At 41.7% G+C, this 24,982-nt stretch overlaps 2 protein-coding genes across 2 annotated transcripts; one reads left to right on the top strand and one right to left on the bottom strand.

The window, feature by feature from the left end:
* Positions 1–3,319: 3,319 nt before the first annotated feature.
* Positions 3,320–15,410, bottom strand: ifngr1 (interferon gamma receptor 1). The gene is made up of 7 exons (XM_053615462.1): positions 15,074–15,410; positions 9,120–9,237; positions 7,979–8,154; positions 7,724–7,875; positions 5,415–5,577; positions 5,168–5,310; positions 3,320–3,894 (listed from the first exon to the last, which is right to left on the bottom strand). Exons 1-7 carry the CDS (start codon positions 15,144–15,146, stop codon positions 3,580–3,582), a joined length of 1,140 nt encoding a protein of 379 aa, XP_053471437.1. The 5' UTR covers positions 15,147–15,410; the 3' UTR covers positions 3,320–3,579.
* A 5,298-nt stretch (positions 15,411–20,708) lies between these two features.
* Positions 20,709–23,866, top strand: LOC128601823 (small integral membrane protein 28-like). Its single transcript, XM_053615220.1, has 2 exons — positions 20,709–20,819; positions 23,444–23,866. Exons 1-2 carry the CDS (start codon positions 20,709–20,711, stop codon positions 23,864–23,866), a joined length of 534 nt encoding a protein of 177 aa, XP_053471195.1.
* Positions 23,867–24,982: the final 1,116 nt, after the last annotated feature.

Genomic DNA, 24,982 nt, shown 5'->3' on the forward strand with positions numbered 1-24,982 from the left:
CGTTCCAGTATGTACATTTGCATCGACGTAAACGTCTACACGACCAAATCGTACAGGAAACGGTCCGTCCAGGATTTCAGGAATTTGTGATGGCAGAAATTAACACAAAAAAAAAAAAACCCAAGCAAACTCTGCAATATGCGTCAGAGCTTGCTTCAATAAGCCCCGTCCCCCCCCAAAATTACCGCAGATTTTCTGCAGATTCGGGCGAGGACGTGACGTCATCACGACGCGCGCTCAGCTAAAGCCCTCTTAGATTCACGTGCGTCGAACGCGAGTACAGCTAAAAGGTCTCGTTTGCCGACAAACATCACTGTGAAAGACAATTTCGTGCGACTGTGATTTCGCCGATTCGAGTAGTTTTCTGCAAGAAAAAAAAAAGTACAAAAAATTCAAGTCGCATCGGAAATAATAATAATAATAATTTAAAATAAGACGAGAACAATCGAGCGTTTTTTTTGGTCGCAACAACCACAGAAATCCTGTACGGATTGAGGAAAGGAAACCTCCGACAAAAATACGAACGTAAAAAATTCTGTCTTTGGATGGCGAAGGCTTCTTCCCAAAACAGTGGTTACAGGAATATGGTGACTGACCTGCCGCTTGACCCTTCTCGATCCTCGATCATGGCATTTCAAGAAGCCCCACATGACCGACCTCAACGTATAACTTTAATGCTTTCTAAGCCAAAACCAAAACAAGTGGGTGGAGTGTTTATTATTGTGTACGTTATTTTCTTGTGCTGGGAATGTGTATATATATATTATATTATATTATATTATTTATTTATTTCATAATCTTCATTCAGTTTAACGTCTCAAGCTGAACATAAAGTATGACGTCTACCGGATATGTAAATTAGTAGAATAAAAATAGGCTTTTAATAACGTACATGGTTTTAAAAGAAACATTTCCCCCTGCATCACATGTCATTTGGTGTCAGTTTTGAATGACGGCGATGAGTGTTGATGGATGCTGCTGAGTGCGGAGTGTCCGTTCCGGCCGTCGCCAGGTGAGTTCTCCTCTACACTCGACTCAGGAACTTGTATGTTGTAGATCCGTGTGGAGTGGATCATTTAGATCATTCCAACCACTGGCTTTACACTGTTCGACCCTTCTGAGACTGTTGGCTAGGACGTCGTGTTGATGGTGTGGTTAACGGCGTGTGCTTTGAGACGCTACTTCAAATACTTCAGTCTTTATTGGAAGGTGTTACTGTGACAGCCCATGACTGCGGTGACTTAAAGTAATGGCACCACAATAAACATAGAGAACATTGTTTTTTTCAGTTAAATAAAATAAAAAGACTTTACGTTAGTTAATGTTTCTAAATAGAATAGGAGAATTCAGACTGTAAGCGTTTCACTGCTTGGAAGGTCGTCACGTTTTGAGAATAACGACTTTATAGGTTCTCCAGAAAGACGGCTGGAGAACCCGTGGGGTGCTTTTATAGTTGGTGTTTTCCACATCAAGCACCGTTGCTCGGTTTACGTGAAATGTAAATGTGCTGAAAGAGGTGTTCAGGTTTTAAAAAAAAAAAAAAAAAAAAAAAAAAAAAGGTGGCGGAGGTGGAACCAGTACGAAGGACAAAGTAATGTCTGTTTTTGGGACGTTCACCGGGATGTGATGTGATGTGATGTCACGTCCCACTTTATCCGTGGCCGCGTGCAGTCAAGTCACACGAGCAGCTCGCGTTCTCTTCATCGGTCTCTGGAGGTTTTGACGGCGAACCCCTCCTCATCGCCGCAGTCCTCATTTTAACACTGTTAATCTATTCGGCAAACTAGCTCGGACTGGAAAGCGAGGACATGTTGCTATGGTTACAGTGTTGCGATGTGAGGCGATTTTCTTTTTTGATACATCAGTACAATAAAGAAGAAAAAAAAAAAGAAGATGAAAACACCCTTTAAGGTCACATATGCAACCCCTTTTTTTCTAAGAATATAAATAAACAAATTTAAAGAAAAAAAAAAAAGAGTTTTCTTCATTTTTCTGGACGTTAGAGCTGTACAGGATTTGTCCGTGTTTAACAAACTCCATCCAGACTCCACCTTCAGCTTCACACCGAATTGCCACGTGCTCAAACGTCGCTTTATGACACCGAGCGGTCCGTAACCCTTGTCCCTGTTTTATTCTCCGCCGTAAAACTGCACCCATTTACATTCCAAAATCCACGTCCTGACATTCAAGCGTGTTCCAGTTTATTCCTAGAGAGGTTCAGCTCTGACCTGGTGCGTCCTGACGCGACCATCAAACGGCAGCGAGCTTATTCCGTCGCTAGACCCGTAGCTACGACAAAATGGCAACAGAGACTTCAAAACTAAAAGTAGTCATCAATAAAATGACTTAAATAAGAGGAAATAATTGTGCTGTTAAAAAATGATTAACCCTGCAATCTGAAAAGGTTCTATATCTCGAGACTAAACACCCGTATATAATTAAACGTAATGTGAGCGAGCTAATTTAGCCGAATGCTGTTGGGGTTTCCGTATCTTGATTCTGAATTCGTTCTAAACTAGCTAGCGTGCGTTATCTCGTACGCATCTCGCAAAGACGCCGCATCACCTACAGGCTGCTGCAGCACTTACCATATATTTAACACAACAGGCAGACGCTAGCGAACATCGAAGTGGCGTATAAGTTTAATACAGGGCTTTCAAACTGGCTGGCTAGTCCGACGCCGAGATCTCCGCGCGTTACGGCTTGCGTATCTCGCAGATCGTCGTCGTCACGCCGTTTCCTCGGTAGCGTTTAAAACCGATGCGTTGTCGTTTTCTCTGTCTCGGACGTTCCCGTTAAGCATTTGGCACTTGACGTGTTCGACGTTCAAGCGGGCGTTAATTCGATTCGGTCTCGAAATGGAAGGAGTTAAAACGTACCGTCTCCTGAAGTTGAATGCATTCATTTTTTTTTTTTTTTTTTTGAAACTCCGCAACCGCACGCGATGGAAGTTTTTACTACGATCTAATTATACTAGAAAAATAAGTACCGTCTAAAGTGAATCAAACAAGTGAGTCCTTTCCACTCTTGCAACGCAGTTACAGCGCCAGACGTCCCTGAGCACCCTGATCAAATAGTGCACGAGTGCATTTTTATATATGCACGTACAAATATATATACATTTTATATACAGTGGGGGAAATAAGTGTCGGACGGGCATCAGTATTAACTCAAGAAATCCGTTTATCGACATTCAAGTCCGTAAATAGAGTTACGTGTACTCCTTTCCCCCACTGTATATAAGCACATGACCTGCTTGAGCCTGACAGGCCGTGATAAACAGTCTCAGTTATACGACGTAGGTGTGTCAGGACAGAAACTGAACAGAGAACTGGAATGTTGAAACTGTCAGTCCTGCTGATCTACTTCAGATAATAACTTTATACTGTCAAATATTACTGTAGCAGAGACATGAGAGAGAGATATATATACACACACACATTACATTATTTACATTCTCTCCATCACATCTGTTTTTGTTGTCTGGGACGACAGAATGTTCGAACCGGAGACGTGTATCTTATCGATTGTCCAAGGTTCCAGACAACCCTCATGAGCTCGTGTTTTCAAGACCATGCCTTAAAGGCTCATTTCTGGGAGCGCGTGCGGCTGGTCGTAACCCGTAGAAAAGTCGCTGCTCGACAGATCCGCTCCGGTCCCGTACATGTGCGACCTGTCCGTGTAACAACTTGGTTCCAGCTCGCCGCTTCCCGAGCTCCTACACACGTCCACGTCCTGGTCCTCGTCCTCGTCGCGGCCTTTGAGGTCATCGCTGTCGGCGACGGTGGAGAAGGTTTCCGGCAGGATGGGAATTCTGACAGCCGGTTCGACTCTGGGAATTTCCACGCGTTCCGGCTCCAGCGTCATCAGAAGGGTGTGCGTGAACTTGTCCTCCTTTAGGAATTTAGCGCAAAACAAAAAACACAATGCGGTAACACACTTAAGAATGCAGCACGGCAAGTCTGCCATTATCTCACGCACGCACGGGTGCCGTCTCTACGGGAAAGTTTATTTAGCGTTCGAACATCGAGTGCTTTAAAGTTCAAACGCGAACCCAGAAGAGCTGGTCGATGTTTACAGTAAGAGGAAATATGAAACCTAAATGGATGTACCGCCACTGCGCTTGACTCGAACAAAGGCATTCATAACATGATGTTTAAATACGCGCTCGACTTTGCATGGCGTTAATATGAGCACGCGGATGCTGGAAATCCGCCTGAAAGAAGAAATGTTCTTGCCAGGCTAAGAACATGTGACTATCACAAGGAGAAAAGAGCTGCACTTTTAGGTGAATACTGTTTACAGATAAATGGAGGACTTCAAAAGAGGTCTATACCAGTGGTCCTCTCATCCCGGATTACCCACAACCCTGTGTATTTTGTCATTTTTGTACTTCTCTAAAACACCTGATTCAACTCATTTACAGGAACTGGTAGAGGTGTATAAGAGCAGGTGTACTACAGGAGGAGGGATGGAACTTATTAGTTGTTGTAAAGAGTAACCGCTAATACACGCATCCTTTAAAGCAGCGGTCACCAACCCTGTTCCTGGAGGTCACCAACCTTCCTGAAGACTTCTAGATAGCTCCACCCATAATGACCATCTAATCACTGCGTTGAGCAACTGAAACAGGTGTGCTAGATTAAATCTGCAGGAAGGTACGGTAGATCTCCAGGAAGACGGCTGGTGACCACTGCGTCTTTTTCGAACATCTAATATTTCTGCTTGGCCAACCTCCTCACGAATACGCGGATGAAATCCAAGCCATTCTTCCCCAACCAGAAAGCACGGCCAGTTATTTCTCTTGGGGTCCTGGTGACCGCTGGCCGAGTCGTCGTCATTCTTTGAGCTTGCCCTCTTACCATTCTTTGAGCTTGCCCTCTTCCAACGCAAAACGTTTCTCGTGTAACCGAGCTAACGGTGTGATCCAGAGGTGTCCGGGCCGGGGCCGGTGTGGGTGCGGGTTTGCATTCCAGCCGAGCAGAAGTCACACCTGAAAGTCTACTGAAAACCTAGATCAACTGATTAAGCAGGTGGAATGAGATGAGGTGCGGCTCGTGCTCGATTCGAAAGAGAACCTGCACCCGCGCCGGCCCGTCGCGGATGAGATCGGACAATCCTGGTGTCATCGTCATTACTACGAAATCACAAAACAGCACATACTCACCAGAACTCGTGGAAATTTGGACAGGTTGCACTCATGGCATTTAGTTTCACAAAGCTTCACCAGAAACGCAGTGGCCAATGCCAAAATGAGTAACGCTGTGATAGCCACCAGCACCGGGATGAGGACCGTGGTGATCGGTGGACCTGAGGGAGATCCGAAGTGGAGGTGAGCGACAGTAATAGATTTGATTCAGCATGAGAGGATGTGGACTGTGAGAATTCGCTCCGTCACTGTTCGGTGTTCTTACCAGGATAAAGAGTGCCACTATAACAGTAAGATCTCGTATCCCGTACACGAGTTTGTCTGATCCTTCCAGAGAGTCTGATACAGTATTCCTCTTGCTCTTCTGGGAATGACACATTGCTCTCACACTTCTCCAACTCGTCAAAGCACGTAGACTCTTTATACACCTGAAAGGAGAAAAATATCGGTCACCTTCTAGCATCTACCTGTTGTTGTTTTCTTCTTTTGTCCCTCTGGAGTAACTCAAAGATTCCCTGTAGAACCCTTCCCTAAAACAGAGTGTTTTCCTCTCAAAGAGCGTTCTAGTACAACCCTTCTAGGAGACCCTTAATTATCCTCTGAACAGTTAAAGCACCAGTCAAGAACCATTTTTACTAAGAGTCGACCAAATACAATGACACAGACAGGAGTTTGTACCACACGCTTAAACATTTTATACATACACACTTAGGCGGGGGAAAAAAGCGTCCTTCTAAGGGTTAATTAGATACTTAAGGGCTATTAGCTTCCAAAACAGTTCACGCACAAACATTACTAGGCTCGTCGTTCGTAATGTCAGCGAGTCCATTTTAAACGGAGTGCTTAACTAGCTACGGCGGTCACTTTTAGATTAAATATACTTAATCTAAATATACCCCTCCACACAGGTTGCTAGGATTTGAGTGCTGAAGGTATGAGTAGTGATGCGCCATCTAACCACGTTCCTTTGTGTTTGAATTTGAGCCAAGGGGAGGGTGGGAACTGATGGCGGAGATGCTTTATACTGAAACGAGCTACTTGTACGCTGAACAAATGTTACTTGGTCTCATGCTGATCTGCCATCTTTTCAATCAAATGTCCGTTATGCAGTATGACCTCTACTCTTATCCCTTGGCGGTTAGAGTTGTGGTTCCTACTGGTGGAGGTTGTCGGGTCAAACTCCAGGCACGTGATTCCGGATACGAGTAGCGGCTCGAGCTGGCGTGTATGAAAACCGCTAATCAGCCACGTAAATATGTGCCTCCTATAGAAAATATATAATAACACAGCTAAACGACCGGCTGTGTGTTCGAGCAGAGGAAGCTATTTTAAAACAGTTCCCTAAAGGAAACACACAGCTACAGCGCAACGAGCAGTCCGGCAGTTTTTCTGTTGTTGTTGTTGTTGTTGTTGTGTGTTACATAGTGGTGTTCTCATAGCTCTACACTTTATTACTGAGAGAAGTAACAGGGGAAGTGATGTACGCTGAATATCGAGCGCTGGGAACTAAAAGAAACGGCCTTCTCGTGTTTTACTGAACATTTCGTTGTAGATCCTGTGGCTCGGTTGGATGAGCTTTGGTCGGTTGGAGGGGAGGGTTACAGAAGGGGTTATGGGGTGCGGGTGTTTCGGGGGAGGGGGGAGGTGAGCGTGTGGGTGGGGTTAAGGACTGATCACCTACACTTTTCAATCACGCTTTCTCCACCTGCTCTTTACGCTGTCCATCACCACAGGGACAAGCCAGATTCAAACCGGCAACCTCTGCGTTCAAAGGCGTTACACAAAGCCACCAAATCCCACACAAAGACATTACTGTTGTAGGGCCTTTGTCTTTTAACATGACAACCGCAAAACCAAACCAAAACACAATTTGCATTTAAACCCCGAACGCTCAGTAAAACGGATTAATCGCAGCTGGAGAGGGGACTGAGAATACTTTAGACTAGAGGAGAAAATAAAACAGACGTGAACAGAAACAGGATAAAGCAGAGTAAAGGAACTGAACTGAAAAACAGGTCTTGTAAAACAGGTCTCCAACAATGCTAGTGCGTATGTTGCTTAATTTAGAATATTTCCATAGAAGGTCAGTTCGCTGTAGAAGTGTGCGCATGCACGGATGCGGGGAAGTTTGGTTATACCATGGGACTGAAATGGACTTGACTGGGATTTTTGTCATAAATCTTAGCCCATAATGCTAAAGTGGCTGGGAAATCCATCTCATTTGCGAAATTAGTTACAAATTTTCAGCTTGCTTGATCAGTTAGGTATTATTAGCACATTCCGTCAGTAGCTGAGTTTATTGTTGATTTATTTTACCCCCCAAGTTGACTAACAAGTACTCTTTTTTTTTTTTTTAATCTTTCAATTCAATTATGGTTCATAAGTCCATGTCTAAGTTCATTTGCTGGACTGGATCCCAGCCGTCATCTGGCTGGTCCTGGCCCACAGGCCATAGGTTTGACTATTTGACATCCCAGCTTTAAAGGATCTCCCAGTGGAACAACCTACAAACTCTAAACACTGAGATGTATAGCTGAAAGAGCGCGTGGATGGATGGATGTTCTTGGCCCTTGCCTTATCGCTGGTGAGCGTGTACGTTAGTGTGTCGCTGTTCTCGAGTTTCCGTAGAGCAGGTGTGTCTCTGTACAGGTGCAAAGGGTTGATGAATTCAACAAACAGCTTTCCATCTCGAGGAAACAGCTCGACTGTGGGGAACTCGAGGTCACCTGAGAACAGAAAAAGGAGGCGGGTTTTACCTTTCAAGCCTGTAGTGTTGAGAAGAAAGATCTCAAGATGGGGGTTAAAAAAAAAACCAACCCTTAAACTTACAGGTGATATTCGTGGGACGAAGGTAATTGAAAGAGAATATTTGTGATTCTGCAAACTCAGACTCATGTCCACCATCTCTGGCTTTCACTTTCACAAAGTAGCGGTTGTACGCCGTATCCTGGAGCAGGTCAGAGATGTTGTATCGAAGGTCCTTTGTGTTAACAGAAACGTTTTCCCTGCGACGCCAACAAAGCATGTAGAAAGAAACACAAAGTTTGCGTTAAGCCATTTTCCCAATTCATACATACGTACATACATCCTGCAAAAACTGACACCTTTGCAAGTGAACATATTTTGAATATAGTCAAATGTATCTAGTATTTCCTATTATAAGATTACAATAAAGCGCTGTCATTGTGAACTGTTACGGCTCCTATAGTGATCATTTAATCACTACTAAACAAACTATATCGTAACATCCTGAATGTATAATGATGTTTCATCCAAGTTCTCAGAGTGCTCTGTCTTTCAGTTCTTCAATCAGACCAAACACCCCAACCGACATCTCAGGACAAAGCCAACTGTAAAGATCTAGAACTCTAGGCGTGGTCCGTAGGGACGAAGTAGTCAACCCTTCCCAATAATACTCCTGCACCGGCGATATACCATTCTAAAATGTCCTATAAAATGTCCTCTCCCACTTTCAATCCTAATGGTAGTCAGAAAGTCCTCTTTCAAAACATCATGGTAAATTTGATAAGCCTCTTTTTAAACATCATGGTAATGTAGATGAGCTCTTTTTTTAACCCTATTGGTATTGAAATCATAGTCTTTCTAAAATATATTGGTTATCTACTGTGTAAGTACAGTATAAATACTGGAGCTTGAGCTCCAGGTGGCAGATCACTTCTGAGAATTCTCATCGGTGTGGATCTCGTGAGGTGGAAATAAAATCTGGACCCTTGCTTCTTCTCACTCACGGCTGGTGTCTTTTTTTCTATCTCCAACCGGGTTCACAGATGTGAGTATTTGCTTCTATGTTGAATTTTAAGTGTCTTTGGGTAATAGGCTAAATTTGGGCCAGCACGGGCCAAACCTCTGTCCATTCGCAAACCGTGTGACGACTAAGACGAGTGACCTCAATCGGTTTGGACAATCCTGAGCATCTGCGTGTAGATCCAGTAGAGTGTGTTATACTCACCCGGAGTCTGCTTTGAGCTCTAACAGGAAGTCAGCTTGTTCACTGAGACCAGTAGCCATCCACTCCACCACCACTCCATAACTGTCGCACTTCACAGACACACCGAAAGGAGCCGGAACTTCAAGATAGAAAGAGAGAGAACATCAGTCATGTTACACAAGTAAAGAACAAGACACGATGGAAAGGAAAATAACGACGGGTGTGAATCACGCCCAGGCCCGTGACGATTACTGCTTTCATCGGACGATACGTTGTCCCAGAAATAATGGCGGTCAATGATATTATTGTCATTGTCAAACAGAAACAGAAAAGGAAATAAGCCGACTGTATATTCTGTGAAGAAACAGAACGTTAGGCTGCATCCCGCTTTTCATTTCTGTCTGGACACGTCACAGGTAAGCAGCAGGGAAAGTACCGTCTGACATCATCGAGATCAAACAAAGTAGCCTGCATCTCATCAGAGATTTCCAACCCTAGCTTGTTATCTTGGTCCTCCTGGTCTGTCTCTCACGCCTCTCGGTCTGCCTCTCTCTGCAATGTTGGCATCTATCGTTCTCACCTTTTGCCCTTTTATTGCAAAAAAAACGATGGCTCCTAACCGGAAAGCAACAGGTGTTCACGCACACGACGGGCCAATGGCGGAACTGCTGGTTTGAGTTTAGCGTTCTGAATGGCGGTGTTTATCATGTAAACACGAGAGATTTTAATCGGCCAAGACTATCGGCGCCGAGTGTCGAGAACTGCGGCTCATGTTCTGAGTTTAGAGCCGTGTGAGAAGCAGGAAATGTGTTTTGTGACTTGGCGTGGGATTAGGTCTATGAGTTTCAGGTTTTTTGGTCATTGTGCCTGGGCAACAATTGAGAAAAACAAGTCCCTGTGAATGAGCTGTTACTATAGTAACGATAAACCTATGATTGTCAGAGCTGCCTTTGTGGACAATTACTCAGCACCTTCTGACCAATCAGATTTGAGAATTCAGCAGCACTGTGATACAAGGATCTACTGTTTTTGAAAAAGTAAAAGAAAGTCGTTGGCTTGCGTTGGCTTTGCACTTATGAAGAATAATACCGTGATTAAAAGTTGATTTATTCTTCGTTACGTAAAACGAGTAAAAGTATGTACGAAAAAAAAAAAATGCTTAGAGCAAAAGATTTTAGCCGGAAAGTGTACTTTACAGATCCTGGCAGGGAAGTTTGGGAATTTTTGTTACAACAGCTCATTTCCACCCACGTATACACAGATACAGCTTTGGTTCTGCACATAAAGAATAATCTTTTATAGGCTCTATTTGTACAAGTACTGAATGAAATTGGGTGTATCGCTTATGTACAGATAAGCATGAATGACTGGTTGGTCATATTTAAGCACTGATGCAACAAAAAACAACGTATCAATGCCAAGTAGTGATGTCTAACTCTTTTGTGTGTCTTTCAGTCTTCTGTGTGCGTTTCATAAGAACAACGACGACTCCTCCCCGGGTTAGGAAACGCTACACTTCCTGAAATGTGCGTCTGTCAACTCGAGAAGTCAGTCATCGGTTAAACATCTATATCTATAATCCATGTTTTGATTTATACTAAAAACAAAACACCATGACGCTTAGACTGGCAGAGAGGAAAAGGTTAAACGATTCACCTCAGATCTAGTGCAAGTTGTCATCACTCACTATCGCATCAGCAGGGCACGTAACTGGACGGACCCGGCGTGCCGTCACAGAAAAGACTGCTTGTGAGAACTTCATTTAATCATTCTGGCTTCCAAATCAGAACGCTTTAATTCTCGGAAACCTCGATGTTCTTGGGAAACGATTCGTCTCCGAGGAAAGGTGGAATAAACCATTACTCCTTTAAGCGGAGGAGATTAACTCCAGGAACTCCAGTAGGCCCGCTCTCCAAATTATTTTGAACACGTGAAAAGCACAGACGCTCAACCTATTTATTTTGCTAATAGTATTATTATATGAGACTCTAATTATATAGAAACCTTTAAAAAATAAAAAAAAGGCCCCTGGTAGTCAGTTGGTGGTATAAAAAAAAAAAAAAAAAAACACAGCGTAGTCACTAAGAATCACACCCATGTTTTTTTTGCCACCTGACCCGTGCACATTTTTAGATAACTGCTAGCAAATGTCATTTCCTTATGAGACATGTCAACAGTACTGAAAAAAAACAAAAAAAAAACGATTATGAAATAATAGGTATCACGGCCCTGTTTAAGGCAGGGGTTCTCAAACGTTCTTCAGATAGAGACAGGTTTAAGCGTAAAATGTAATAAAATAGATCCATACATCCCATCAGGAAAGATTTATTTCATCAAAATTAAACATATATATATATATATATATATATATATATATATATATATATATATATATATATATATATATATATATATATACACATATGTACATCTGTATGTTGTCTATTCATTATATCCTTTGATTATATATATATATATATATATATATAAAATTATTATTTTTCTTTTTTTTCAATTCCTGAACATTGATATTAGGTTTAAGTTGTCATTATTTCTTTATAGGCCTATTATTTAGGTGCATTTATTTAGGTCACTGACGTTTGAATTAAATCCAATTCATTCAACTTACCAGTTAAACAGGTTAATAACTACTCAATTATAATTAATTAGATATGAATGAGTTGTAATTCACAGCAATGTAACAGCAGCAACAACAACAACAACAATCATAGATCCCCTGGATAAGACACATGGCCCCAGGGGGTCCCCAGACCCCATTTTGAGAACCATTGGGTACAGGCTAGACAAGAAGGAAGAGATATGGAAGTGGAGCGGAAAGCACTCGTTTGCACAAGGATAATCCAAACACAAAAACAAAGCCCAGACTGAGAAGTATTCAAGAAGTATTCACCAACTGGCCGATCCAAACATCTCTCTCTAGCAAAACGGCAAGATGGTCTGGGTGGTTAATGATGATATTTATAAGGGGAACCCACTGTTGTAGAGTTCATTACGCTCTGTCATACAAAACGAAGAACCTATTAGAATGCTAGATGGAAGGGGGAAGGGTAATGTACCATTGTACTACAGAAGCTTGTCCATCATTACTCAGGGTTTGTGACTACATCCACAAAAAACCATCTGCTTATGATTATTGAGCAACAGATCGAAGACGTCATCGTATCACTCGGATTGTACGCCAGATCACTGGGTAGCAACCAGGGAGTTTTAGAAGAAGAAGAAGAAGAAGAAGAAGAAACCTTTTTTTTTTTTTTTACACTTTATGACCAAAAGTATGTGGACACCTGACCGTTACAGCCGTATGTGCTTACTGAACATCTCGATCCAAAACTATGGGTATTAATATAGAGCTGGTCCTCTTTTTGCTGCTATAACAGCCTCCACTCTACTGGAAAGACTTTCCACTAGATTTTGGAGCGTGGAGGTGTGGATTTGTGCTCATACACCAACAAGATCATTACGGAGGGTGCGGTCTGGGGTGCAGTCAGCGTTCCAGTTCATCAAAGAGTTCAGTGGGGTTGAGGTGAGAGCTGTAGGAGTAGGTCACTCAGGTTCTTCCAGTCCAATCTTGACACCCAGAGCTCACATTGTACACAGTGCTATTGTCATGATGGAACAGGTTTTTGTAACGCTATAGAAGACAAATGTATAATAAGTGTATAACGATACTTCTTAAAGCTTATCGTATCTTTTAAAATGTAATTATTGAACTTTAAAAGACAAATTCTAAGAAAAAAGACAATTTGTATCAAATTGTATTTACCCTACTTTTTGGTCTTTACCGATTTGAATTTACTTATTGAGTTTGTTACTTTCTTATGTATACTTTTTGCACAATTAATCCATCCAGCAAGGTGTCATAACATCAAAAACATCGCCAGATTAGATATTTACTTAATATATAATCTAGTTTATGGATACTCTGGACATCAAATTATTTCAGTTCAACTGGAGTCAAGCTCCAGAGCCAAGGTTATCAAAATCTTCCAAATTCACCAAATTATATGTAAACATCTATGTTTGAGCTGTTTTATTGCCTTACTGCTTTTATTTCAACGTCATGTTTCATTTGCCAGCCGATCTCAGTGGGCGGAATCAGCTGGTATCGTGAAAAAAAAAAAAAAAAGACCAAAATATCACAATCAGAATCTGTTTATTGATGGCGTGTCTTGTTTATGGACTCAAGACCAAAGAGAGTTAGTCATTGAATAAATATCATAGATTGATTTGAACTGAGTCACTCTGAAACTGATGGCTTCAGCCCCAGGACTAAGAACATTGTTCTTGGCTCATAATTGTTTCTACGCAGATCTCTACAACAGTGTAAAGAGGTTTCGGTAAAGGATGCCAGGCAAAACCCCATAAAAATCATCCAAAAAAAAAAAAAAAAACCCTCCGTAAGGTAGGAATCCTTTTACTACTGTTGTATGGCATAAATCAATGAGAAAAGTTAATCCCGCCTACCGCAGCTGACAGGAACATGAACTTGCCAAGGAACAAAACCACCAAGGTTAACAACATGTGATTAAACCAATGAGGAAATAAAACGATCAATCAATCAAAAAACAAAAAAAACAGTCTATAGTTATTACATTACGTAATGTGTTACATGTATCACTTTAAAGGGGGGGGGTTAAGTATTTATATCTCAATATTCCAGTGAGGTATTCCCTAAATCCTGCTCTTTATATTTATCATTTATGGATACATTTCATTTTGTTGAATGTGATAGATTTATACCAGAGCAACAGAAAGCATCCTGGGAATCTCTGTCAAGCTGATACACCTGACACAACATGTTTCTAACATGTAAAAACGATCAAAAGCGTGTCGCTGCAGATACAGTAAGATGAATATTGTATATCTGTATAGAGGCTATATGATGCCTGGGTTAGGACAAAAAAAGGACCGGCTCTCACAAGACCAGCCCACCGGGAAAATTTCCAACATCCCAATGGCCAGTCCGCAGCTGATTTATACAGCGTTTCTACATCCCAGCCACATTTACGCACATAACCATGACTAATGTTTTAAGCCAGTACTGTGGAATGTGACACATTAATTAATCATCAGTCAAAGATCTTGTTTCCTGTAGACGCAGAAAAAAAAAGAAGAAAAAAAGTCACTTCTGAATCTATTGCCAGGAAAACGTATTGCAAAACCAGTTTTGCAATTCTTGAGTCCTGTCAGCACACGTAGCCTGAAGCGGACACGACGCGCTCCACGAACAGACGTAACAAACTACTGTACTTGACCATGTGCCTGCGGAGGTACAATCACAAGCATAACGAATCAAACTAACACGCATGTCGTCATGGTATCCTCCACAGAGACGAGCAGAAGTACCCATACGTACCTTGGGAGAGCGCGTGCACTTTATGTATTGTACAAAGCTGTTGTTGTTTGGGCTGTGAGTGTTGTTCAAATGAAATCGGACACAAAAAGCTGTTTTAGAGGCGACTCGTAGTGGCAGAAGCTCTATAAATCACTCTCACACACTCTTTCACACATCACTCGGGACGGACTTGTGTGTACTTTATGCTGTTAATTCTCCTACAAGGACACTTTCGCATTTACCCAGAAGGCTTGTGTATATAAGGTTATACTCACTTTATATCCAATACGATATTTGATCTTTATTTTATTATTATTATTTTTTTGTCCTGAATATATGTTTGTGTTTTATTATTCTGAATCCTCTTGCTTGCACATACTCCTTCTTGGATTGTTGCTATGATCTCTGAATTTCCCTCTGGGATTAATAAAGTCAGTCAGTTAGTTAGTTAACTAGTTAGTTAGATAGCTAGTTGGTTAGTTAATTAGTTAGTATCTATCTATCTATCTATCTATCTATCTAATATTCGGAGGTCACCATTCAGACCAGATCCAGTTCCTGGATATGGAGTTTTTATGAAATGATTACTCTGTAGTAACTTGTAGTGTTTGATACTCACCAGCATCTGTAAGTCTTCTCAGTACACTCAATACGGTGAATGCAATGAGGACCCCAAGGACATGGACCCGCATCTTGCCAAGCTGAATATCATCGATAATATCACTCAGTCATGAGTTCCTCTAACTCCAGACTCCAGAAAATAACCCCGGATGAAGCGTTCGCATGCTCAAAGTCAGACTAAAACGCGAACAAACTCGGATTAATCCATGTGAGAGGCTCCAGGAGCTCGGCTCTGTCTGTGACAGTCTTACCGCTGGACTGTATATGTGTGACGTGAGTCACGTTTCCGCACTTCCGCGTGCGAACCCGCACATTACACCCGAACATTACCGCACCCGGTGACTTTAAACACTCGGTCTGACAGGGGGGTTGATACACTATGCGATTAAAACATGTAAGTGCTTTTAATATGTATTGATTATTATTATTATTATTATTATTATTATTATTATTATTAAAAACGTGTTAAGGGCAATGACTTTTAGCCGAAATGAAATGGCTCACCTGTGCGCATGCGCACTTGGATCATTCATGCACGTGTGAGAAATGATAGATGGACAGATAGATAGGAAGAGTATTTTATCATTATAAAATAAACACTATATATATATTTACATACACACACACACACACACACACACACACACACACATATATATATATATATATATATATATATATATATATATATATATATATATATATATATATGTATGTGTGTGTGTGTGTATACACACATAGTTGTGCACAAAAGTTTGCATACCCCTTGCAGAATCTGCTAAGTCTTTAATACTGTTAACAAAATAAGAATGATCATAAAAATCCCATGTTGCTTTATTTAGTATTTTCCTGAATACACTCTTTCACATAACATATGTTTACATTTAGCCTAGTCCACAGATCAAGTTAATAGCTGAATTTATAAAAAAAAAATTTTTTTACCCTTCTCTTCAAAAGTTTACACACTCTTGATTCTTAATCCCGTGTGTCGTTACCCGGATGATCGACGACATGATGTGTTTATGTTCTGTGAGAGTCGTTCACGAGTCCCTTGTTAGTCCTGAGAAGTTAAACTGCCCACTGTTCTTCAGAATAAATCCTCCAGGTCCTGCACATTCTTTGCTTTTCCAGCGTCTTTTGCATATTTGAGCCTTTTCTAACGGCGGCTATGTGATGTCGAGATCCATCTCTTCACACTGAGGGACGACCGAGGGACTCGTACATGACCATTGCATGAGGTGCAAACAGTCACTGATGCTCCAGAAGGCAACACGATATATTAAGGGGGGGTGTGTGTGTAAACTTTTGAATGACGTGTGTAAATTGTTAGTGTTAGTATGGATATGAATAATTGATGGTGGTATCGTCCAATGAGTTCATCCTAAAACTGGCTCAGTGCAACAACCGCTGATGTTTTCGAGAGCTGGGAGGAAACCGGAGAACACGGAGGAAACCCGTGTAGACGCTGGATGAGCATGCGCGGAAACGTCACCCAGAATGTAAACCTTGGATGTAATACACCGTATCATAAACACAAGTTTCAAGTAACCTTTCTATTACCAAAACATTTTGTTTTCTTTATGATAAAAGACAATAACCCGTGTGGTGAGAAGTTCACTCACCCACTTTCAGTAAGCACTTTATCCTGGTCAGGGTCGCAGACGCGGGGGGAACACGTACAGAAACTCTGCACAGACAGTAATCTGAGCTCAGGATCAAATCAGGGACACTGGAGCTGTGAGTCAACGAAGCGACCCGCTGTACCACCATGACACCATCAGTATTACTGTCCATGTGTAATGAAAACTTTTTATTTTACAAAACAGGAAAACCATATTACTGCCTGTAAAACGATGCACATTTGATGTTCAGGAGAGATTGCGTATGAAGGTTAGAGCACCTCCCATTAATCAATTAATTATTTTTTTTATATAAAGGTACAGCAGTTTATTCTGCCACCAACTCAACCCCACCTGCTGAGGCAAAATTAGAAAATGATTTTTAAAATGTTTTTTTTTTAAACCAAGATACTACTCAATATAGAAATGGATTGTTTCTTATCCTTTACTCTATTTTCAGTTGATTTAAAAGGGAACGATTGGGAGAGAGGAATATTAAGCCTCTTAAAGGATTACAGCAGCTGTGTGGGGCAGATGTGAGGAGACACGCGTCTGGATGCGACCTTCAAATGTGTCAATTAACTGGCTCCCAGGTGTGTGTGTGTGTGTGTGTGTGTGTGTGTAACTGGAGATAGTTTCGTCCTTATTAATTGACATTCAAAAAATTCTAGCCCAAAACACAATGAGGTATTTGTCCAAAACTGAATCGTCCTGAATTACAAATATACTCACCTGAGACACAACTATCAAACTTTGGATCATAAGGAACGCCGAGAGCGTGATGTAGATTTGAGGTCATTTCCTGTCAGAAGTAATCCCATGTAAATTCAGTATATTTAGTTACACTATATAAGCCTTCATACTGATGTGCTGACACTGCTGCTTGCCCTGCTGGGAAAAAAAAAAAAAAAACCTCTTAGACGCCAAGGCTTTTCAGTGTCGGTACACGATTCGCTGCATTATTATTACTGTAGCTGCAAAATCATCTGTGAGGAAGACAGCACCACTGCTACGATGGTTTCAAGGACACCAGAAGGACAATTAGAGCCGTGAATTTTTTTTTATCCGCTGAAAATCACCACCAAATCAAATGAAATTCCCATTTGTTCATGTGGTACAGATGACCTTGTCTTGGTTTTTATGTGGAGAGAGTGGTGAAGGAGTATTTTGATTCGATTTACTGCCATTATGTCTAGATAAAAGTTTTGGGTTCATATCAGCTAAGTGCCGTTGAGGCCGATGATCCACGCGGTCATATAATCGATCCCAAACTGGAAACTTTAGGCAAGATGGAGAGAAAAAGAAAAGCAATTTCCTGTGTGGCGTGCACATAGTGTACGTACGCTGCGTTAGGTCTAGGTGTGTTACCGTCATGCAAGTTTAGTCTACCAAATAAAACCTGGAGTCCTAAATTAAAGACTCAAAAAAGTATTCCAATAGGGGGCAAACTAGAGCAATAAACTCTATGAATGAATAAATCGTCAACGGTATGCCAAACATCTCATATACGATGATCAGCCCTAACATTAAGAAAAACCTTGGGTCCCATCTACACTGCAAAAATGGTTCAGGAACGGTTTGAGGAACATGATGAAGAGTTCAAGGTGTTGATTCGGCCTCCGAATTCCCCAGATCTCGATCCGATCGAGCATCCTTGGGATGTGCTGGACTTTCAAGTCTGATTCATAGAGGCTCCACCTCGCAACTTACTTAGAGGACTTAGAGGATCTGCTGTTAACGTCTTGGTGCCAGATACCACAGCACACTTTCAGAGGTCCATGCCTCAGTGGACCTGCACAATTCCCAATTAAGCCCATTTCATATATAATCCAAATTAAGTCCGTTTCAGTTCCAGGTTGTAGCATGACAAAATGTTGAGAGTTCAAGGCACTGCAAGAAACTATACTAAAACCATCATTTGAAAAATTTGCAATGGATTGCAACCCATCCTGACCCATTTGGCACTTAACTGTCCTAATTAAACAGTTCAGGCCGAGAGATGTTGATTTTAAGTTCAGAGTGTAGTTTTTGGTGCCTGGTGGCTCCAGGGTATGATCTTCGAGCCAGACCTCCAGTCACTGTATGTGCAGAGTTTCACATTTGTTTATCTTCACTTTCCTTCCACCACCTAAAAAACATGTAAATGTCAATGTAAATCTGTCTGGTGTGTCATTTCACATCGGCGTTTGAAAGGTCGTCTCGTATACGTGTCTCTATTCTTACAAATAGATAGGAGCCTGGTCTTTTATTTAAAATAAAATAAATAAATAACTGTCCGGGAGTGATGCCAAGATGGCCGCCGAGTGGACAGACTTTGCTACAAAGACTCTGTTTCTATTCGCTCAAGCAATACATCGATATGGATACCGGTACGAACCCCACTCTTCTCCACTGCGACCCTACTCAATCCAAGCTAAACTAGCTCAATCCATGCAGCTAGCTAACGCACTTCGTTTCAATCCGACTAGCTGATATTATAAAAAGCCTAGTAGTCCATGTTCACGAACCATTTTTCATTGTCGACGTGGGGAAATTTGATTTGCAGCAGGGTTCGACAACAAACTTATTACACATGACAATCAACAATAAATACAAATAAGTGCGAATATAAATACAATACAAACATGATAATGTGTCTTTATTGATCACATATACATGTGCACAGTGAAATTGTTTTCTTCGCATACCCCAGCATGCCAGGAAGCTATGATACAGCGCCCCCTGGAGAGGAGAGGGTTAAGGGCCTTGTTCAAGGGCCCAACAGTGGCAGCTTGGGAGTGCTGGAGCTTGAACCCCCGCCCTTCCGATCAGTAACCCAGAGCCTTAACCGCCAAGCCACCACTGCCCTGATGGAGCATACACGAGCACACATACCCTAGGAAGTATGTGTGCACTTTTTTTAAGGCTACTATTGAAAACAGAGCCAATTATTATGTTCTGTGACATCCCTTGAATGATTAATACTGCGTAATGTCCATACAGGATTTCACTGAGTTTTTTTGTGTATTGTTGCAGCCAAAAATGCTCGATTGTGCTGTGGCTTTTTTCAAAATTTGTAATGCAACTTGCGTTTCTTTCTCAGTGATGTTTGTTGGTACACGAGACCGTTTCCTCGTTTTTTGCAAAAAGCAACAATCGCTAGTAGCAATACAGGAACGGTGCAGTTTTTGGTGAATATTGCTGAGCTAGAGCAGTGAGCGGGGTTTCATCATTTAGCCGGGCTGAGGTTTGTAAAATGATGTCTACGTAGACAGTATAACTCGGGGCTCGTCAAGCTTATCCGCAAAGGGCGTGTGTGGCTGCAGGCTTTCATACCAGCCAAATAAGAGGCACACTTGGTAGCGGATAGGAGACCAGGATGAACTGCTTAAACCGGTGGGAAAAGGTGTGTGGCTCCTGCCCGGTTAGAATGAAAGCCTGCAGCCGAACACCGGCCCTTTACGGATAAGACTGAAGACCCCTGGTATAACTGAAGGACAGACGTGCTACTTAGCTTGATAAATATTTACCCTGTACCTAAGTCCACTAATCTGGTCTCTCAAAGCTCCTCCAACATCTGCTTGTTATGGCCACGCAATTCCTAGACACACACAAAAGAGGATGCTCAGCATTTTGATTATCCCTCAAACAGTCGACTCAACGTGCTCTTGTTCGTCCTCGGTGCTCACGATCGCTATTGATTGACAGATAGCTGAGCCATCGCTCCCTCACCCCGTCCTCGTCTTTTCACTCTCCGTTAAAACTAGGCCAGATGCAAATCCCTGACAGATGAGTTCATCTATTTATTTTTTTTAGTCTGTCTGACTGATGGCCTGGAAAGTGTTGCTCTGCACGTGTTAGCATGTGAGAGAGTGCTTACATGCATACGAGCTTAACCGCTTCACTCTCTCCCTCTTTTTTTCCCCCGCTCAGATTTGAGGCACAACGCAGTAAACTTCTCTCTTAAATCCCTGCTTTCTCCAGAGGCTCGCCGGCTCTTTTTCTCGATTCGGTCCCGATTTATTCCGCGAAAGAATGCGAAAGTCTCCAGAGAGCAGCTGGACGAAATTCGGTCCTGCCGGGAGAGGCTCTTACGACTGGATGGCGGGATCGTCATCACCACCTCCTGAAGAGAAACACGGGCAGGTAAACCGCACCGATGACCACTATGGAATGACGTGTACGCTGGACAATAGCGCACGCAAATCTAAATCTACAACTTCTCCTTCTTCTTTTAAAATAGGGTTTAAATGATGACGATCGCCGTTTTGTTTTCATCATTATTCCACCCGTATTTTTGTGTTCCCTTCGATCTTTTTGCCTAAATTACAACAACAATAGACGACAACAAATCCCCAAGTAACACGGGAAATGTAGCGAATCAGAACGTCACACAATTACACACAAAAACCGACACGTGTGAGAGCTGTACTTTCCCGTTTATCATTTAAAAAATGAAAAGAAAAGTACAAAGAATTACAAATTGCTCTTCGGTGGTTGAGTGTGGATGAAGTGACCGGCTCACGTGAGATTAGTTTAGCTGTGAGCTACGTTCCCATGTTGATCTTTCAAAAGCTTAAGCCGATGTATGTACTACGGATTACTTTGGTTCTGTCTGAGTTACGTTTAGGTGTATTTTTTGCGAAAGTAAGACGGAAGATTTATTATATTCAGGTTCTTCCGAGTTCTCTGGTTTCCTCCAACCTCCCAAAAACATGCCAGTAGATGGACTCGTTAAGAAAAACTGCCCCTGATGTGAATGAGTGTGTAAGTGTGTGTGTGTGTGTGTGTGTGTGCATGAAACCCTGAGATGGACCGGTGTCCCGTTCAGGGTGTATTCCAGCTTCACAGATCCAGATCATTTTTATTTTTACTGAACTAACATGCCTTTGTTTCATGTGTTATTCCAGACACAAATAAGTGTTAGTTACGTTGATTGATTAATGATTACCTACATGTTCGTGACACAGCAGGTTATATTGCCACTCGGCAGTGTTGGATTGATCTTTTTTAGGTATCGACTGTTGACTGTTTACATAACATGGCAGTTCATTGTTTTGTTTTTAAAGTGAGGTCGTGTAGAATAGGCGAACCCATTTTTCAGGAATTGGACGCACGAGAAAGTCTGCACTGTTTACCTGGAGGGATGGCGTGGTGTGAGACAAGGCACTGTCCACGGTGCTGAACTCACTCTGAGTGCTAGTTAACGCTATGAGGGTTTGTTATTACACGCCGATATAAATGTTAGTCATACAGTCAGGAACCCTTTTACTTGTACTTTTTTTGGTTGTTGTTGAAAATGTAAAATACTATTCGGGCCAGAGACTTTTTTTTTTTTTTTTTTTTTTTTTTAAATTGCCGTAAACATTCCAGTTGACATTATTTATATGTATAGTAACACATAACTAATGGTGCATTATGGTTTCCAGCACTCTAGGTAATTCTGCACAGACCCCACTTTGAAAACCATGGCACTAAACTTCATGCTTTTTCTGGTATAAAGGATTGCTGCCAGCATTAAAAAAAAACAACAACAATTCATGAGAATTTTCACAAGAGGTCATGTTTTAAAAGTTACAACCGTTTAAGGAAGTTTGTCGTCATAGCTTTAACCTATGACCAACATTTGCATAAACTCGCTCAGTTGTATTTTTGGTCTACTGACCAGAAGGCTGTGCCAGAGTATCACTGTAAAACCATTACGTGAGATCCTTAACTCCTAACTGCTCAGATCAGCGTTCGGTTCACTTCCTACCTCATTTCTAAGTCACTCTTTATCTTTACGCGACGTTGTTATGTCGTTCTTCTTGGTCCTGAACATGTTTGTATTGGGGATATATACACATGATTTATCGGCTCCTTTCCCTGTTTTACCTACTTTCCTCTGGGAAAAACAGGCCTGACGGAAGGTCATCTGATGAGATCAGTAACCAGAGGGATTTCAAAGGATTAGAGTCTAATCTAGCTGAAATGCAGCTTTATCTGATTAACATCAGTGCAGACTGAGACATGCCTTGATTGATCTCTGTAGGATTGGAGGCTGGGGAGGAATTATGGGATGAAATATTTGATTTTTATTTTGATTTTCACATGTGCATGTTTCTGCTTTGGAAAATATTAGATTCCTAGTGGACGTTTGATCGGGTTTATTGGAGGTGTAAACTTACTTAACCAACAAAACTGACCAAAATTAAATGCCAACTTCTTACAATACAAGACACCTCTAAATATATATATATATATATATATATATATATATATATATATATATATATATATATATACACTATATTTTTCCCAAGCTTTAATGATATGCTATAGGGTGTCTCTAAAGTCTCCATACATGAGGGAAAATTTTTCATATTTCGTTTATAATATATATATTATATATTAGATAGCCTTTAAGAATGCCTTGGCATAAAAGAAGAACGTACTGAAATCATTCTCACGGCTGGATCGGGAAGCTGTCGCAAGGTTGCGCTGGCGAACAGAGTCCCCTATGTATGGAGACACCCTGTATAAATCGACAGACCTTATGTCTAGACTCCTCCTTTGTTTTGTCCTTTTAGGTGAACCCTCAAAGTTTCATTATAGTACACTTTATAGTATGTTTACCTACTTTGGCAAAGTGCTTAACAAACCTCTATAGAAAGCAAAAGCATGCTCAACTACCCCAGGAACCCCTGAGGAATCCTTTTCTTAAAGAGCTTATCTTATGATGCATGTACTCACATTAATGACAGTTAATAGTCTTTCATCCTTGTCTGCAGGGTTACCACTGGAACGAGCTATTAACCGACCAGGATGCAAAGACTGAGATTGTCTTGTACGTTATCCTCCCATTGGTGTCGCTCTTTATCTTCTGCCTGACAGCCTTCCTGGTCTACCAGAGATGCTCACGCAGCAAGCTCAGTCTGGCCAACATCATTGCGCTGGACCTTCAGGATGCAGACGGCAGCGCTGAGATTTTTGCTTCGCTCACAGCCAATGCCGAGCGTCTGAACAGCACCAGCTCTGACACATCCGAAGGCGTTTTCCTGATGGTCTACCTTCCGCCGCCCTACGAGGAAACCCTGACCAAGATAACCCGTGCAGCAAGTCTCACCAGTGGCAAAGATGTGGAATGCATAAAGATGGAAGATCTCGAGGCCAAACTGTGTCCAGAACTCAAATCCAGCGGGCATTACGTTTAAACCAGAGTCACAAATATGTCATTTAAACAGTGGGACACTCCCAAAACAAACCAGTAGTCTGAACGAGAGGCAATGGTACGTTTATTCAGACTTCTAACCTTCTGAAGAATGAAAAAAAAAAAAAAAACCCAAAACGTAATACTAGACCACATCTGTATTGTCACCATCATATAAAGTTTCTCTTGTGCCCTAACGATAGAGAACGCAGTAACCGCTCACAGAGTGAAAAAAAATCGTAGTGGCTCAAGAATAAGATATAGAGTTGCGTGTTTAATTGATTGAAAAAAAAAACGCATTAAAAAAATAAAAGTTTTTAGTTTTTCAAGATGTTGAAATCTAAGATATGTATTGATAACATTCACATTACATGTAGATTAAATAAAGAGATGTAGGTGGCTTAGTGGTTAACATGTTCACCTCACACCTCCAGGGTCAGGGTTCGATTCCCACCGTGGCCCTGTGTGTGTGGAGTTTGCATGTTCTCCCCGTGCTGCGGGGGTTTCCTCCGGGTACTCCGGTTTCCTCCTCCAGTCCAAAAACATGCATGGTAGGCTGATTGGCGTGTCTAAAGTGTCCGTAGTGTATGAATGTGTATATGATTGTGCCCTGTGATGGATTGGCACCCTGTCCAGGGTGTACCCCGCCTTGTGCCCCATGCTCCCTGGGATAGGCTCCAGGTTCCCCGTGACCCTGAAAAGGATAAGCGGCATAGAAAATGGATGGATGGATTGACGTGGTCCGCAACAATATTCAGATAGGCTGTGGTGGTGCTCGACTGTTATTAAAGAGCCCAGTGCTGTTGATACCAAACTCTGACCCTAACATTTGCATGTTGCAGCGGAAATTGAGATTCATCAAAACAGTTTTTCAGAGTCTGTGCCCACTGTTGCTTTAGAGTCCTGTTCTTGACTGTTCTTGGGTGTGGTCTCCTCCTATTAAAAACCTCTTTCCCAAATGCTTCTAGCACTCGACAAAGGGACTCCTTTAACTGTCAAACAGATTCCCTGCCTACAGATTTATCGTATGAATATAATCCAATTATACAAACATTATTCTAATGTGTTCAAGCCATAGAACTTTTTCTTCCCGGGCAAGTATACAATAAGCCAGCTTGTT

Source organism: Ictalurus furcatus, chromosome 26 (assembly GCF_023375685.1).
Source record: "Ictalurus furcatus strain D&B chromosome 26, Billie_1.0, whole genome shotgun sequence".
NCBI classification, from domain to species: domain Eukaryota; kingdom Metazoa; phylum Chordata; class Actinopteri; order Siluriformes; family Ictaluridae; genus Ictalurus; species Ictalurus furcatus.

Bases quoted from the DNA above. Each gene is read 5' to 3' on its own strand.
- ifngr1 (XM_053615462.1), bottom strand. From the start codon at position 15,146: ATGCGGGTCCATGTCCTTGGGGTCCTCATTGCATTCACCGTATTGAGT. The intron at 8,155-9,119 runs GTGAGTATAACA...TTGGCGTCGCAG, and splicing joins GAGCTCAAAGCAGACTCCGG to GGAAAACGTTTCTGTTAACA. The intron at 3,895-5,167 runs GTGAGTATGTGC...AAATTCCTAAAG, and splicing joins CCAAATTTCCACGAGTTCTG to GAGGACAAGTTCACGCACAC.
- LOC128601823 (XM_053615220.1), top strand. From the start codon at position 20,709: ATGCGAAAGTCTCCAGAGAGCAGCTGGACGAAATTCGGTCCTGCCGGG. The intron at 20,820-23,443 runs GTAAACCGCACC...CCTTGTCTGCAG, and splicing joins CTGAAGAGAAACACGGGCAG to GGTTACCACTGGAACGAGCT.